Below are 16,707 nucleotides of genomic sequence, written 5' to 3' on the forward strand. Positions count from 1 at the left end.
GGCCATTAGTCTGATGGGCTAACTGGGAGCACGACTTGTCGATGGCCCTCTCTAACAGCAAGCTGTGATGCCAGAAACTACTGTTCCTGGCCAGCACTGAGGAGCACCAAGTAGTGATTCTCAAAGATAATGCTTAAATAATATGTGCATAGGGGAAGCTGATGAGGTGAGGCAGAGTCTGCAGACAGTGCTGAACTCTTTCCTGGGTCTTTTATCAGGTCAGGAATTTCTAGGTGTGGTTGGTTTTGGTTTGGGTTTTTTGGGGGTTGTTTGTTTTTTTTTTTTTTTTTTTTTTTTTTAGGTCTAGACCATTTGGCAATCTTATTTCTGCTTAATTAGCTTCATGATTTAAAACTATTTGTGGCCTCCTAATGAACTGGGAAAAACCCAGCAGTTGTTAGCAGCTGGCTGGGATTTTAACAGCAGCCATGTGTGTTCAGCAGAACAGCAATAAAGCAGCAAGAAGAAAAGTCTGGCAGTACTGCCAGGGGTCAGGACATGGTCGGGCTATCCTCAGTCCTGTTAATGGTCACCACTAGTGCTGTACAGAATTCCAGCTAGACATAAACAACCTTGTTAAGTGACAGTGACAATGAAGGCTTTGACAGAAGGTTTGGGTTTGCGCAAAGCCCCATGTCCTGTGAATGAGGATTTGAACTAAGATTCTGGACGTGGACCGGAGCTGCTGAGGAATGAGGGCATTTTCCCATTGGACTTCCAACAACTTCCCAGCCCTGCTGAGATTTACCAAGGAAAATCTGTCAAAACCCTTAGATTGCCCACCTGTATTACTCAGCCCTGTGGGGCTTTGCTGAGAGGTGGATGTGACCATTGCTGGGTGAATCTGCTAGTTCTGGTTGTGCCTGTGCTTGGGGCTCAGTGCCCTGAGCCTGTGATGCTCATCACAATTTGATGCTTACTTAGGCAAAGCAACCAAGCCTGTATACTGATTTCCCTGTGATCTGAAGAAGGTGTCCTCCAATCTTTAACAGTATGTGACCATCCAGGTGATAACCTCCCATGACTATAGTTCATTTCTTCTGATATTCCTCCTCCCTATAGTGGTTCTCAGTTATTTTTTGTGATGCAGATTTTCATGGAATTATTTTAGCTGCTCCTGAAATCCCAGTTCACAGATCTGCTCCATCTCTCATGAAGACTTCTACACTAGTCTGGACAAAAGATATAACATATCCTTAAAGTTAAAATAGGTATGTTGAGATGTAGTCTATAGCACTTAATGCTTCATTTTTGTCAGACTGCAGTTTTACAAAACTAAATATGGATCACAGTCTCATCATGCATGTTTTTTGTAGCTGCCTCTCCTGTTTTGATTATATTTTCCTAAGTTTCAAAATAGTATATTTTCCTAAGTTTCGAAATAGTGGAGAGCGGTTACAATATTGCTGAACTTGTGCCTCAGTGATACCTACTTCAGGAAAAGAAGCAGTATGTTTGAAAGAAGCTGTATCCTGTCTGGTGAACATGCTGCTCAGGTGCATAAAATACCTGGCTAGCTGAGGTACCTGTAGGAAGGCTGGCACAAGGGGCTAAAAGCATTCCCTTAGATAATTCCAGCTCTTTGAGAAGCCTGACCCATCTTTGCTCTGGAGAAAAAAATATTATTTTCCTGTATCAAAAACATGAATTATTTTGTGATAATCAGATTTTATTTTGAACGTAAGTGATAAAAGGTAACAAGGGAACGAGTTTCCTGAATGTCCATCAGTGCACCTTTGAGGCCAGTGTGAAGTATGGCTGGCTCTGGTTTTCAGTTTTTCAATCTATAAATGATCCTCGCATGTCCTCTTAACCTATATTTGTGGGACATGTCGGTGCCTTTGAACAAAATTCTCTCTGGAGATCTGTACACACTTCCTTTTGCTATCTCAGGTGCTAATTATATTATGTGGAGCCTCCTCTCACGATTAGCTCCAAAGTTCTATTTTATGGCTGGATGGATTTCTTATATTTTGTTTTAATCAGGTTTATATGCACATAATACAGTGACCTTTACCGTGGTTTTTGTCAAGTGCTCTGAAAAATATGTCTGCAGCCTCTGAATAATGCCCTGGTGTGGTTTTGTTACGAAAGTGGTACCTAATGGAAACAGAAATAGAAAGAATAACTGCAACACTGTGGGAATTGTATCTATTCTGGGTAGGGTTTCGTAGTTCAGGCCAGGATTGCTTAGGTCTGTTTCCTCAAGTTACTTTCCAGGATTAGAGATCAGCAGAGCTCCTTGCTACACCAAGGAAAGTATCTAAGAAAACAAAACAGTATAGGGTTTTTAACCTGCAAGTTACTTCAAGCAAAGACATGTGGAAGCTGAGAATTTTAGTCCGTCCTTTGGTTTCTTGAGAACGTGGTTGGGGGTGCACCTCTCACCCACAGGAACTGAAGGTCTCTTGGGTAAGGGATATGCAGTCTGCTCTGCAAAACTGCTGCTTCTGAGCACCTTCTCTTTCCCACCACCACTGCCTGTTCCTGGAGGACTGCAGCTCCTACAACGTCCAAGGTGTAATAGTGGCTGATGATTTTTTGGTGGGGGAGTCACAAACGATTTGTACTGTAACGTTGAAACCAAGACACTTATAATCTGCTTTGTCGTCACTGCATCCAGAAATGCTCTTGGCTGAGCTAGTTGCCTATCTTCCATTCATCAGGGGCCCTTGAGTCTTGAGAGGCATGCCAGGAAAGCTGATCTGAAACTCCCCTAGTCTCTTTAGATGCCCCCCGGGTATTGCTAAACAGCCCTGCTAAAAGGCTTGACAAATTTCCCATGCATTGAGGGTTCTCTCCTCTTCTGCTGCCACAGTTTGTATCTTTCCCCATCTGGCTATATTGGAAAACACTTCTTTAATGATGGAAAAAACTTCACCACTAGAGGATCTCTCTTTTACTTCTCTACCTTTTTTTATTGCCTATGGTTTTGCTTTTCTTTTTCCTGCCCTCGCCTACCCCCCTGTGCTTTAGTATACATCTTTCTGACAGTGCTTGACTTAGCTATCTGCGTTTTGGAAGTAAGTTGAACTTTAAGAAATGTCTTTTGGCTTTCAGTGATGATAGTCTGATGCTTTGGCTGCAGTTTTCACCATTGTCCCTTCAAGTCAGTTGTATTGTCTTTACCTTTTTATCTGTTGTGTGTACTTCAGGTTTTTGCAGATTGATATTACCCATTGCATGTCTTCATACTTTTCATAATGTTGGCAGCTGCCAACCAATCTGACCAAGCTACTTCTAGGAGAGACAGAAGCAATGGAGAGGTTATCTTAATGGAAATGGTTTTTCACAGCCACTTCTGTTGAACTGGGATAAGCCACCTACAGCAAAAGCTTTTTTCTTCTGGGATCTAAGTGTCTTCCCCACCTCCTGGAGCCCTTCCTTTGTGACGTGCTTCTTCAGCCTGACTTTGGCCAAAAGTGTAGTCCAGATTTTCCCCCCTTCATTTTTCTGGTTGTTTTCCTTCTAGAGAGAACTCCCATATACTGTCAGAGATTTCCTTTTTACAGGGAGTGTAAGGATCCTCAGCTTTCTGTGATACAGCTTCATAATCAGTCTCTGAGGAAGCTGAAAACAGTTTTAAAAGCCCTCCTGCAAGTGCTGTTGTCAAAAATTACCTTATCTTCAAACAACTCTGTATGTGTGTTTGTATCATCCCTTGCAAATCCAAAGTGTCTGTTTATAAATCCCTGCGTTCCCCACTTTGAGAGTATTTTAGCTCTGTTGGGACTTTGAACCACTCTGTTTTCCTTAGTTCACTTTAGTCTAACTATTTTGTGGCAGTCTGTAATCTCTCAAAGCCTAAGAGAGGCCTGCTTCATTTCTGCACAGTGCAGCCGCTAACTGCAACTGGCCTTTATGTCAGCCTCCAGAAATACAGATCCTCACAAATGTTACTTTCTGCTCTTTTATTTTTATTTGCCTGATAGTGAAGTCACCCTAAAGAACTCTTCTTTCTTGAAAATCACAGATATAAAGGGGATTTGAAAACATAGTCAATATGCCCTGAGGATGTGTTTCATCTAATGTTGATAGACATTCATAGCTGTTAAGGCTGGGTGACCATTATGCCTCTGGAATACCACTTAATAATTCCTATATAAATTCAATAACTTGTGGTGGGATGCAGATATGTTACTGTGGGCCAGCTGAAACCCTTTTGTAACCAGTAGGGGAACTGCTGTCCTTTTTGGTACTCACAAGTATAATGAACAGTGGATCTTCTTCATTGAACAAAACTGTTGAAACTGTAACAGCTTCAATACAAAAGGACAAGCATATGTCATTTCTTGCACAAATGGATATACGCTTATTTGTGTGTCTCACCATGAAAAGGAAGCAATTATAACTCCAGACCACTAGACAGAAAAGACGCAAGAAGTCAAGCAAAGCAAGCATTACGTGAAAACCCTGAGGGATGGATGGGAACTTACAAAGAGAGGTTTTTGAGTTCATTGTCAACTAGATGGACGTTGAGCACTGTGAGCAAATAAGCTATCTCCTACTGTGTTCTGGGAAATAGATTTTTTGTGTACTCTCACTGTAAGCAGCAAGACCGTATAAAAGATGTGCATCCTCTGTATCGACTTCTTTTTTTGAATAAAATGACACTTCGACCCTGAATTTCTGCTAACTTATTGGGTCAGAAAGGAGTAACAATACTTCTGCTTAAACAATCTGGTCTTGATCTTGAACATATTTACTGCTGGAAAATATGATATCTTGTGATAAACTGCAAATCATTATGTATCCCCACTGTTTAAAAACATGTACAGTAGTTTTAGAATTTCAAAGGGAATTGGGAATAGCCTGAGGGAAGAGCTGATGAGAAGTCTGTAGTTTGCTGCATTTTGAAACAAATGAAACTTTGGAAGCCTTTTGCTAGTACTGTGTGCCTTTTATGCATGTATTTATTTTTTTTTCAGGTTGTAATTTTTTTTCTTGGAAAACCTAATCTCTATTTAACAGGCTGCCCCTCACCCACCTTCCCCCAAAAGTCAACCATTAACACTTCCTCCTTTCTTAACATTTGTAGCAAAAAATGTTTGCATTAAGCTTCTGAAAGAAGTCAAGAAATTTTGAAGATGGCAGCCACTTTCCATGAAAACAGTTATTTCTGTAAACCTGTTTATTTTAGTCTAAGGCTTGCTGAGTGGTATCAGAATTCATTTTCATCACTCTCAAAATCTGAATTCTGGAGATGTCACTAAGCGGATCTCTTACTGCAGTTTTATTTCCATGTTCTTTAATTTCTTAAGTAATTCCAAACATATTAAGTTGGGGAAGGAGCAAGTTGGAAAGGTATAAACAGAGCAAGGAGAGCAAAACCGACACCGACAAAGGCAAAAAAGGAAAAAAATGCTTTCTGTAAAACAGTAGAAACATGGTCTGCAGGATGATAGATTGGTGTTGATTTGTGGTTGGTAAAAGGTTTCTCCGCTTTTTTTATTTTTTTTTTAAATAATCTCTTTCTCTTTTATTTTTCAATTCTTTCCTTCCCACACTTCTTATGTCTCATTTACTTACTTTTCATTCCCTGTCTCTCTTTCTTGGGAGGTAATTGTAGATGCAATTCTTCACCGCTGGCTTTCCAGACTCTTAGCCCTTTGGCAAATTCTTCAAAGTCAAATATATGTTTACAGTGAGTAATACAATGCTGGGGGGTGTGTGGTGTGGTGTCTTTTTTTTTTTTTTTTTTTTTAAGCTTCCAAATTACACATGCAGTTTGGGCCTCTACTTCCCAAACTCACAGTTTATTTGTGGTTGTAAATCAGTGTATATTGTTTGATTCGTGCTGGTAAGTAATCTATTACTTCTCCATTCTCTGCAGATTTGAAACAGGAAAGAGTTGTCCCCAGTTTTCATCTTGGTTGATGAAGTCTCTCATTGCAAATTAATTGCTGAAATGTTCCATCTAATCTTTATGTTACATCTTTATGAGAGGACACATTGTTGTGGTTTAACCCCAGCCAGCGGCTAAGCCCTACACAGCCGCTCACTGTGCGGCACATCACCAGTGCGATGAGGGAGAGAATCAGAAGGGTAAAAGTGAGAAAACTTGTGGGCTGACATAAAGACAGTTTAATAGGTAAAGCAAAAGCTGTACATGCAAGCAAAGCAAAGCATGGAATTCATTCACCACTTCTCATCAGCAGGCAGGTGCTCAGCCATCTCCAAGAGAGAAGGGCTCCATCACACATAGCAGTGACTTGGGAAGAAATGCCACCAGTCAGAGCATCTTCCCCCTTCCTTCTTCCCTCAGCTTTATATGCCGAGCGTGACACCATGTGGTACGGGATATCCCTTTGGTCAGCTGGGGTCAGCTGTCCCGGCTGTGTCCCCTCCCCGCTTCTCATGAACCTGCAGCCTGCTCGCTGGCAGGGCAGTGTGAGAAGCTGAAGACTCCCTGATCACTGCTCAGCAACAACTAAAATATCACTGAATTATCAACATTATTCTCATCATAAATCTAAAACACAATGCTGTACCAGCTACCGGGAAGAACATTAACTCTATCACAGCTGAACCCAGGACACTGACTAATGACTTTATGTGGAGCAGGAGTTCACATGCTTTCTAGGCCACCTCACTATCAGTGCCAGGGGGTTATTTTATTAATTCTGTTTCCCCTCTCAGTTCCCCATGTGCTTCTCGCTCATCTTTCTCTCTTCCCTGGGCTTTTTGCCATGCCCCAGTCTATGCCAGAAGTTCTGTGTTATCATGTCATCATGTTTGCTAACCTTTTCTTCTCAGCCATCTGAAAGATAGGGCTTTTTTCGCTGAATGTCTAATACAAAACATGCTCCTTCTGCTGTCCTGTCAGTGACATCTCAAGTGAAATCCTTCACTGGTCTGTCTTGGGCCTGATCCTCCAGAGTCTTTTTCATTAAGGGTTTGGATAATAGAACGGAAAATGTAGTGAAGTTTTTGTGATGTTTTGCTTTATTTTTTAAAAAATAAATAAATAAAAAGCAGGGGAGAGCAAACTTTCTCCAAGGGTGGTATCACAGGATATTACTTGCCCCTCTCCTGTGAGATCCCAGTTCCAGTACTGTGCTCAGCTTTTCTCAGCACTGTGACAAAGATGTAGGTAAATCAGAGGAGGTAGAGTGCAACAGTAATAACGACAAGAGATTTAGAGAAAGTGACCTATGGGCAAAACATGAGGAACTTTTCTTTTTTATCCTCTCCTCAAAAAAAAACCAAAACAAAACAAAAAAAAAGTGGTCTACACTAATGGCCTCCAGTATAGCAAGGTCTGTTACAAAGAGGTCAACAAGGACTTGTTCTCCTGGTTTGCTGATCATAGGGAAAAAGTAAGCAGCAAGTCTGTGACAGAGATTAGGTCCTATATTAGAAAAACTGTATTTATAAAGGTAGCAAAGCGGTGAAACAGACTGATTAGGAAAACTGTGAACTTGTCTCAGGAAGGATGGGTGTAAGACATGCTTGTCACTGATACCCTAGGAACTGGTTTGCCTCCTTTGTGTCAGGGAACCTCTTCCAGCTAAGCAGTTCTGCCAGTTCTTTGATCTGCAGGCGGTTCCTGTCCTGGCTGAAGCTGATGGCATTACTGAAGTTACAATGAGCTCTGAGTGGCCTCACTTCCCACACCACCATTAACAGGCTGCTAGTCTCCCCTGACATTGTGTTGTTCAAATGCGGCGGCTGTGTTACTGCTGAGTGGACAAAGAAGTGTTGTTAGGGTAAAGAGAAGACTTAATTTTGTTCCCCCTCTAGTAGATAGTACCCATCATCATTATCACAGGACTTGATGTCAACATGTGGCTCAGTCAATGAGGAACATTGAAACATATCCTGGCCCAGATTCAGATGGAAGAAATGTTACCTTGGTCCCAAAGCCAACCAGTAGGATAGAAGGACACTGGTGGCATTCAGGCTGCCTGACTCTGTGCTCCTGCGTCTCTGCCAAAGACATCCTGGTATCTTGACTTTAACAAGCCTTGTGAAGTCCTAGAAGCACTGATTCAGTCAGCTTTCTATATGAATAAAAACGCCTGGTTTTCCTGAGGCTTCATTTCTTCTATTTATTTGGTTTTTTCCTGTCTCTTCCTTGAAAGATAGGATTGTATGAAGATTTTCATTGGGGAAAGTGCTGAATCAAGTACTGCTTTCTTACAAAAAGCACTGAGTGCTCAGGATTCATACCCTACTGACGTGGTAAATGTTAGCTTTCCAGTTATTGAACATTTGCCCTTTACTCTAACACTGCTTTGATTAGGAATGGTGCTGCTTAGATCTGTGCTTCTGATGAAAGTAAGATTTTGTTATCGGCAGGCCTGAGGTCCTAATGTTTTAGCTCTTTATTTTTCTTATAGAAGGGATTAATGTGGATTTTAGTCCTTGGCATTCATTACAAAGTCTGTGCCTGTGCTTTTTCCAGCTTCTGCTGCTGCTTAGTTGGGCAAGACTGCTTTATGGTCCCTTTCCCTCAATGGACCCCACCAACCAGAATGAGGAAGCATAGTAGAGAGCCTGGCACCTTATTTAAGGACCCTTAGGGATCAACAGCCAGCCTGCTGGCTACCGACTTGGTATATACATTATTGTGCACGTGATCATATGATCCTGGTTGGCCTACAGTAGAGGTGATCCATTTTGTCTTATCTGCAGGCATGAGTGAGAGCTTTCTTCAGAGCTGTGAAACCCTGCAGAAAGAACTGCCACCAACCCTCCCAGAGTCCTCCCTGTCACATCACTCAGTGAGGCATTTCCCACTGGGAGAAGCAGTGAAAATGTGTTGCCCTGTTTAAAACAGCTGCTGCTTGTAAAGCATGACTTCCATGGCTGATGAGCACAAGGAGACAGTCCCAGGCTTGGTTTCCATGTCAGAAATGCAGACATCAGAGGGAGACAAAGTGAAAGACTTAAGGTTGGTGGAGGGGAGCAGCAGAGAGGACAAGTGAAATAACAGAGTTTGGGGGAAGTGGTGTAAGCATCTGCGGGAAGAGGAAGGTGACAGAGATGCTTGTGAGAGATAACGAACTAAGAGCAGAATATGAGCGAAAGCCAGAGAGGTAAGGAGGAAAAAACAATAGGGAACCGAATGACAGCTAGCAACTGTCATGGTACCCTCCCAGATAAATTTACCTTTTAATACATTGTTTAAATACTAAGTTTCTGGTTTGCCTATCCTCATATTTTCTGGGTGTAAACAACTTTTAGGAGTCGTCTTCAGGAAAAAGATTAGAATTTGTGACCAACAATTAACTCATGTTTTCAGAAGGACAAAAGCATCAGCCATCCATAGCCTCTTTCACAGGTGAAAATATTTAGAAGGAAACATACTTTCCATTTGTCTTTTTAGGTGTCTTACTCACCTTGTGCTCCTTCCTTGAAAATGGATCTCCAGCCAAATGTTACCGGCTTTCCTAGCCTCCTTCCCAGCATTTCTAAACCCTGGCACTTCTCCATTTCAGTTCTCCCATTTTAAAAAGCTAATTCTGTTGTTACAGATGCAGAAAAGTAATCTTTCTGATGCCAAACTGCAAGCTATTTTCAGGGATGGCTGTTTAACTGCTTAAAAAGCAACAGTCCACATTTGACTATCACTTTAAAAAAATAATCAGTTTTGTAAGAAGGTCTTCATGGTTATTATTTTTGAAATAATCTAGAATACAATTTGTATGTTTATCTTTTCATTTGTTGATTCTTTGAGTAGTTATAAAGTTTGCAAAACCTATACTAAAAACTTTAGCTAATGAAATGGTGAAAGACTGCAGAGGTAAAAATCTGAGCAGGTGAGCTCAGAGGCCAAAACTGGGTAGTTTGGCAAAGCAGTTTTATGGCTCGAAATCTCAAAACAAATTATCAGAAGCTGTGGGATCTAGACATGCAGTCTGTACAGAAAATCTTTGTCTCCTGTTCTCCCATCCCACAGATGAGTAATCTCTAGTGATGTCAGTGGGCGTTATCCCCATGTCCTGAGGGTAATAGTTTGGACCCTTGTCATGTAAGTGATGCTTCATTTTCTCTTGAGCTGGAAAATCATCTGAGTTTCCCTTAAATATTTCACAAGGGAGTTGAGAGGGAGGAAGAGAGGTTTAATATTCCTTTCTAGTTTCATCACTTGCATGTTTCACAGTTGAACTGGGGAGAACAAACCCAGATTTTGGAATTGTTTAAATGACAACAGAGTTATTGCTTAGCTTCTCAAATATTTTGGCTGCTCACATACTCAGTCAAGCTGCAGTACTCCCCCAAAAAATGCACTCATGGGAGAGCAAATGGCAAAGAACATGAACAGCCCAAAGTAGAGTGTCAGTGCTTTTGGCAGGGAGGTGCCAGCTAGTCATTGGAAACAAGTTCAGAATTTGCTACAAGGATCTTTCTAAGGAAAGCAAGTCTTCAGAAAGGTTGCAAAAGAAATGAAGCCCAGGGCGGTAATTCAGCAGTGTTTACTAATGATGTTTATGCTGTTTTATATTGTAAAAAAGGTTAGTTCAAAACCCACTTCTGACAAAGAAGTTCCTTGTTCTATATAAAGACATACACACAATTTTGGAGAAAGAAAAGTTGTCCTGATTCTTGGGTTCATGAGGCTTGAGTGAATCTAATTAAAAAGAAGGAAAAAACCTAATCTTTTACTCAGAGAACATGAAAGCCTAAACATGCAAAACTTTCATGAGTTATGAACACGGGAGCTATGCTGTAGGAAACTTCCAAAGAAGTTCTATAGCTTTCTAGTGGAAATCTAGTGCAGAGCTGTTTCAGATGTTTAGAGGCTTGTCCTTTCTTCAAGTAAATGTTTGCTTTCATTTAAATAAGGAAGAAAAGGGAGGCTGCGAAAGATGGGGAGAAATGACTAGAATGAATGTTAACTTTGCAGATCCCAAGTGGAAGCAACACAGATAGGGAGTAATTTCAGAGCTGGGTCTTCCAGGAGCTGCAGCTCTGCCCTGTGTTAGACAGCGGTGGCTGAATGTCAGCCCTGGCACTTGCAGGGTGCCAGGTGGCAATGAAATTAGGGAGAGCTCAGGGCAGCCCATTGCTCCCCCTCTTTCACTGAATGACCTCCTTCAAAAGCAGAAGGCCCCATGTTAAACCTGACTCTGTCCTAACTGTCCTGCACTTTTGGCTTGAGAGTTGACTCTAAGTAAGAGTATTTCTCTTGGATGTGAGTAAAGCAGACCTATAGCCATGCATACTGAAGTCTAATAAAATACATCCTTTATTTGTAACTGCCTTTCCAGCATTGCTGTGACAATTCATATTCAGTTTTGGCGTAAAACATATTTGCATGCAAAAGAACAAGTACTTCAAAGTATGTGAAGATAATGGGCTTACATAAAAACTAAGCTGTCCACAGGATAACTGCGGTAGCTTTTTCATCCCAGTCAGAAACCTCAGAGAAGTACCACAACGAGAGAGCACTCCAACTGGAACAGCACAGAACAGGTCTTTAATGAAAGCAATTGGAATAACACTAAATAAACTGTTTTAATGGAGCTCCAAAGAGATGTGTAAAAGCTGCTAGTAAAGTCAATTGAAGGCCTGTCACAGTGCCTCAGAAGCCCCTTCACAGCCCTCCTGCTGGCAGCAGTTCAAGTCTCTTTATGGTACATTAGAGGTACGCGCAGCAGTATTATACCAGGCCCTTTGAAAAACTAATAAAAATGTTCTCCCTGTGAGAGAAGCCCACTGCTGCTAGGAGAGGAGCTGCGTGCCCTGCAGTCTGGGAGTCATTTGTTTCTTCAGCTGGGACAAAGGAGGGTCTTTAATAACTTGCAAAGCCATTGTTAATAGTTGTAGTCCCTGCACTTACCTCCTCGTAGCAAGAGACATCTATTAAAATGTGCTGCTCAAAACCAGGTCTTAAAACATACCGTTCGGTGCCCCAAAAGTCCTTTTTCAAATTCTGGACTGCACTGGGTAGATTTCACTGTAGCTTACGCCATGTAGCACCACCTTGCTGGGAGGCTGTGCTCAGAAGCTCTCATGCAGAAAGCCTTTTTGCTTGGGCAATGGTCTTTCACTCTGTGAGTGTGTGAGCACAGATGTAAGCATACAAGGTGAAGCTCTGGTTCTTTTTTTGTTGTCGCCACATCTGTGCCATAGGGAGGCTTCTGTGGAAATGCAACTCGATGAGATGCAGGGAGCAGTGTCTTTCCTCTGTAGTGATGGCTCATCTGGGAGAACATTGTTTCTGTGGCACCTGTGCACCAGAATTTCTCTTTAATGGGTGACCACCTTAAACAGTAAATTACCTCTGCTAAGGAAACTGCTGTTCTCCCTAGCCATGTACACTGGACCTAGCTCCATAAGAAACTTGCCCAAGGCTATTTTCCAAGGCCACAAAACAAACAAAGCATGATTAAGTGTTCTTTCTCCCAGATATACTGGAACCAAGCTTTTTAACTGCAGAGAAGATAACCCCAGAACAAGTGGGAACACCAAAGCTGTTAAAAGTGAACCTCTACGCTGAGATTGCATATGTATTGCTATATTGTTTGTAGAATATGAGAACATAAATGATGTCATCAAAAAAGAGATTTTGAACTAAGAAATAAGTTTGCACAGAGGACAAAAAGTCCAATTTTCAGAATATTTTCAGTAAAATATTCTGGAAAAATATTTTCTTATTAATTTCATTTTCTCTTTATCATCCGTATTTTACAATTAATTTTGATTTCACTATTCTGATATTTTATAATACATTCTATTTAAATATTCATTTATATATAATATAAAATATTTTACCTATTGTAAGAAAATGTTTGATAGTTTCCTTCCAAAACCAAAAAGGAATTAATATTTACTGCTAAATGTTCTAATTTATATCAGAGCAGCATTTTTTGATATGAAGTTGTTCGGATGGGAAGATTTCAGGTGGCCCTCTTGACAGTCATTTGGAATGGGTGTTTTGCCAAAAAGTGAAAAACCCTTGGAAGAATTATCCTGGTTGTATTAAATAAGGTCCGAAAAATCCTTCATGCCATAATCACTGCGTTCTGTATGTGTCATGTACTTTAGAAAGAAGTTATTTAAGATATGGTTCAGAGGTGTTTTAAAGAATCATTTTTAAATCCTTCCCTGTAAATCTATGCTCTGCTTAATACCATAAGCACAGCTGCGTAGCCTTTAACAGGAAGGAGAATATTAAGCAAGTTAATTTTAAGCTTCTTAAAGTTGAATTGTTTTTGACATAGAAGAAATTTGAAGATGCTAGATATTAAGCCAAGCTAAAAGCGAGGATACTTGGATATGTTATGAGATGTGGGGCATGGGCGGTGGATGCACTTCCATAATTAATCTGATAACATCTGACCTGGGTCTGATGGCAGGGGACAAGTGTTTGTGATTCCAGTAAAAAGGCTTATGTTCTAGCCAGGAAAGAGAGACAATGTGGTGGCCGAAAGGATGTCAGGTGTTGGGTTGCGCAGAGCCCTGCATAGCCACAGAATAATAGCCACAGGCACTGGATTAGCAAGATCGTGCTGAGAAGAGTGAAATGATCGCTGTCTGTGGTAAATGCATTCATCTCGTGGCTGTTGCTGTTTTAGTTCTGAATTTGTATGCACACACAATTCCTTTTAGATCCGCACAGATGGAGAAAACTTTTAGCTGTCATTTTTGCTACATTTTAGACAATCAAAGTATCTCCCTGTGGCCTCTTCTGCTGCACCCAGCCTAGGATATGGATCACTAGTGACACATAAAGTTACGTGTCCATGCTGTGTGATTCTGTATCTTTGTTTTTACTATCTGCCATAACCGGTAACAAAGAGATTTGTGCAGATGACTATCAACAGTTGCTGGAAAGAGGAGAGAGAAGCCCCAAAGCATTAATGATACCAGTATCTTCCCTACAGGCTGGCTGTGTTTGAGATCTGATCTTGTTCCCTATTCTCCGAGTGCACAACACTTAAGTTGATTAACGGAGTGGATGGCATTGCCACAGCCTCCCAAGGCCTCCGTGTTTTATGTTCACAACAGCTTCTCATGCTAGAAATAAGGGGTAAGAAAGGACAAGTAGACATCTGTTGTTTGTGCTTTGTAATGCCTCGGGTGGGGAAGTTGTGCTCCCTTCACTTTTGCAGTGATGTATAATCATCCCTTTGACTGTATTATGATGTACCTCTGCAGAGAAAAGAGGCGTGAGGTATTGGCATATTTGGAAAATGGGGGATTAAATCTTGGGAATAGTTTAAGAATCTAAATGTACATACCGGCTGATGCTGCCTAATGCTTTTGAGCTGCATGTGTTGGCATGTCTGGATATATATTTCATTGTGGTGTTAAAAAAGGCAAAAGGATCTTCAAAAGGGAAAGACGACCTTAAAACCTTCATGTGTTGAAGAAAATGTCCCCTAGTAGTGATGCAACAGAAAATGCCTTGGATGCCTTTCTTATCTGTGTTTATCAGCATTCAAGATGAAAGCAGGATACTATTGAGCTAGAAATTGACAGAGGGACTGAGGGAGCAGATTTGGACTGGGCTTCGGAGGTTGTTCTCTAGATTTTTGAACCTGGGGTATAGGATCCTGCCATTGCTCTGCCTGGCACCTGGTGATGGCATGTGTGTCACAGACGGGTACAAGCACACCATTACCCTTGTGGTCTGCCAGAGAATGCTAGGTGCCTTCCTGCTGCACCACTACAAAAAAGCCTTGTGCTCTGGCAGCCATTCTTCCGTGAGAAACCCTTTTGAGCTTCCCAGAATAATTGGATGGGAGGATTACACGTTTAAGATGAACTTGGATTTGTTCCATTTGAACTGTAAATGCAGTGGATATTTAATGGTCCTATGTTGAAAAGGAGCTATTACCTTGTAGCTATTGTACAGGCAGGCCCCTACAAGATAAAATACAAAAGAACTGAAGGAGAGCTTGCATGAGTCATAGACTCAGGTGATTAATAAGGTGAAGCGTTTTTTTTAAAAAAAAAGTTATTTGGAAAACTCATTCTCAAATGCAGTCTTTGAGTGTTTAATCCTAGCAAAGTAGGTGTGAGAGTTATTCTTCCTGCTATGCTTCCCTCTTCCCTTTGATTTTTCCAGCTTCCCTTTCCTTGTGAAGTCTTGACAGGCCAAAGGCTGATGTCCTTCCTGCCTGGCTCTTTTGATGCTGATTTCCCTCACACCATTGCTTTGGTCATTTCAAACTTGAATCATTCCTAAACAAATGACAAATGTCATGGAAACAAACTCAGCTCTTATGTAATGGGCTTGACCATTAGCCTCTTGTCTTAATGACTTCTCAGGAGAAGGAATTGAGAACTTGAGCCATCCGAAAGCACTGGAAAGAGGAAAGGACAAGTATTGAAGGCACTCCTAAATGCTATTCTGCTGACAATAAACACAATAAATAATAAAGGAAAAAAAGGTCTTTTATCACTTCAACTAAGGATATATCAGAAATGCCAGGTTAGTTGAATCCTGCGTGCTGCTTTCAAAGCAGTTTTTTCCCTAAGGAAAGGTGGGGGTTTTTAATTCAGAAATGCCTATGCTTTTTTCTACCCACCCCCCTTTTTTTTTTTCTTTTTCCTTTTACTTTATCCTGGTCCATCAGATATGCATGAACAGCCACATCAGTTCTCCTGGAGTCCCACTGAGTTCCTGTTCACAACTGAGTGTAACTGCTCATTTTGGCCCTACAGCACTACAGAATCAAACCCTTCAGAACAAAGTTTAAAAACTTAATTACTAGTATACTCGATGAAAAAAATCTGTATCTAGTAAGAACAGTTAAAGTTGTAAGTATTTGAAGATTAATAACAAATAATCATTAAAGAAAGGAGGAAGGGAGCAACATAAGGTTTACAATCCATCATAAAGACTACAGATGGCGAATGGGAACTTGCACTGTAGTGTACATACTTAGTTGCTCAGAATACTTGACAGAATTTTGCTAAGTTGATCAAATTCATTGACAAAGAGTAGTGCACTTCTGGATTATGAGTTAGATCCTGAATCCATCTTTCAGAGACCAAAGCAATGTTCTTTGTCTCTGCATAGCTTCCTGTCCCCTTTTTTAGTATTCATCTGACATTCCTCCTTTTTATGTATATTTCATCTGTGAGTGCATTGCAGGTGCTCCAGTTTTTAACCCCTGCCCTTGTTCTTTGTGCAAAACCAAAAATTTATTAATCTTCTCTCTTCAGGAGAAAAGTACTTTGAAGGCAGAAACATCCTCTGGTTCTGCAAAAGTCAAACAAATTTTGAAAAACACAAATTCTCTCCATCTAGTTCAGATGTGATTTTAGATCTAAAAATTGATTTTAAAAAAAAATGTGCTGAATTTTCATTAGGAGTGATACACATGTATTTGTGTACTTCAGATCAGTGGTGCAGCGGAGTAAGTTGTCCTCTAAATAAACATCTCAAAGGAGAGGAAAGGCCAATGTAGTGTTTGCTTTCACAACTGCTACAAAGTGTGTGGGTTGTCTACCCAGATGATTGCTGTATGTGTTGTCTAAGTAGCCATATATGTGTGCACACTTAGTGGGTCACAGAAATAAGTGTCTGCGGTGCAATTCCTTTCTCCTGTTTAAAGATGAATTAATTGGCATCATTGCACATTTAACTCTGGAGATTAGAATCCGATGTTTTGGATCAGGTTATGAGGCTTCAGCCTCTCCCAGGCCGTAATTTCATCCTATGAATGAAACCATGGATTTTGAGGTCACTCTTCTAAATAGCTTTCCCACATCCCAAAATACTATCTGATCTAGCCTACAGTATGT

At 40.9% G+C, this 16,707-nt stretch overlaps 1 protein-coding gene across 2 annotated transcripts in view; it reads left to right on the forward strand.

The window, feature by feature from the left end:
* The window catches only part of LOC308060839 (uncharacterized protein), a 158,629-nt gene that overhangs the window by 13,472 nt on the left and 128,450 nt on the right, over positions 1–16,707 (forward strand). The window contains exon 1 of one of the 2 annotated variants that reach the window (XM_080380027.1): positions 1,367–9,041. The exons of the other annotated variant lie outside the window; for it this stretch is intronic. Coding sequence (XP_080236153.1) covers positions 8,989–9,041 — 53 coding nt within the window. The 5' untranslated portion in view covers positions 1,367–8,988. Of the gene's footprint in view, positions 1–1,366; positions 9,042–16,707 lie in introns of those variants that run through there. 2 annotated transcript variants of the gene reach the window in all.

The sequence above is a fragment of the Falco punctatus genome, assembly GCF_963210335.1.
Source record: "Falco punctatus genome assembly, chromosome: 3".
NCBI classification, from domain to species: domain Eukaryota; kingdom Metazoa; phylum Chordata; class Aves; order Falconiformes; family Falconidae; genus Falco; species Falco punctatus.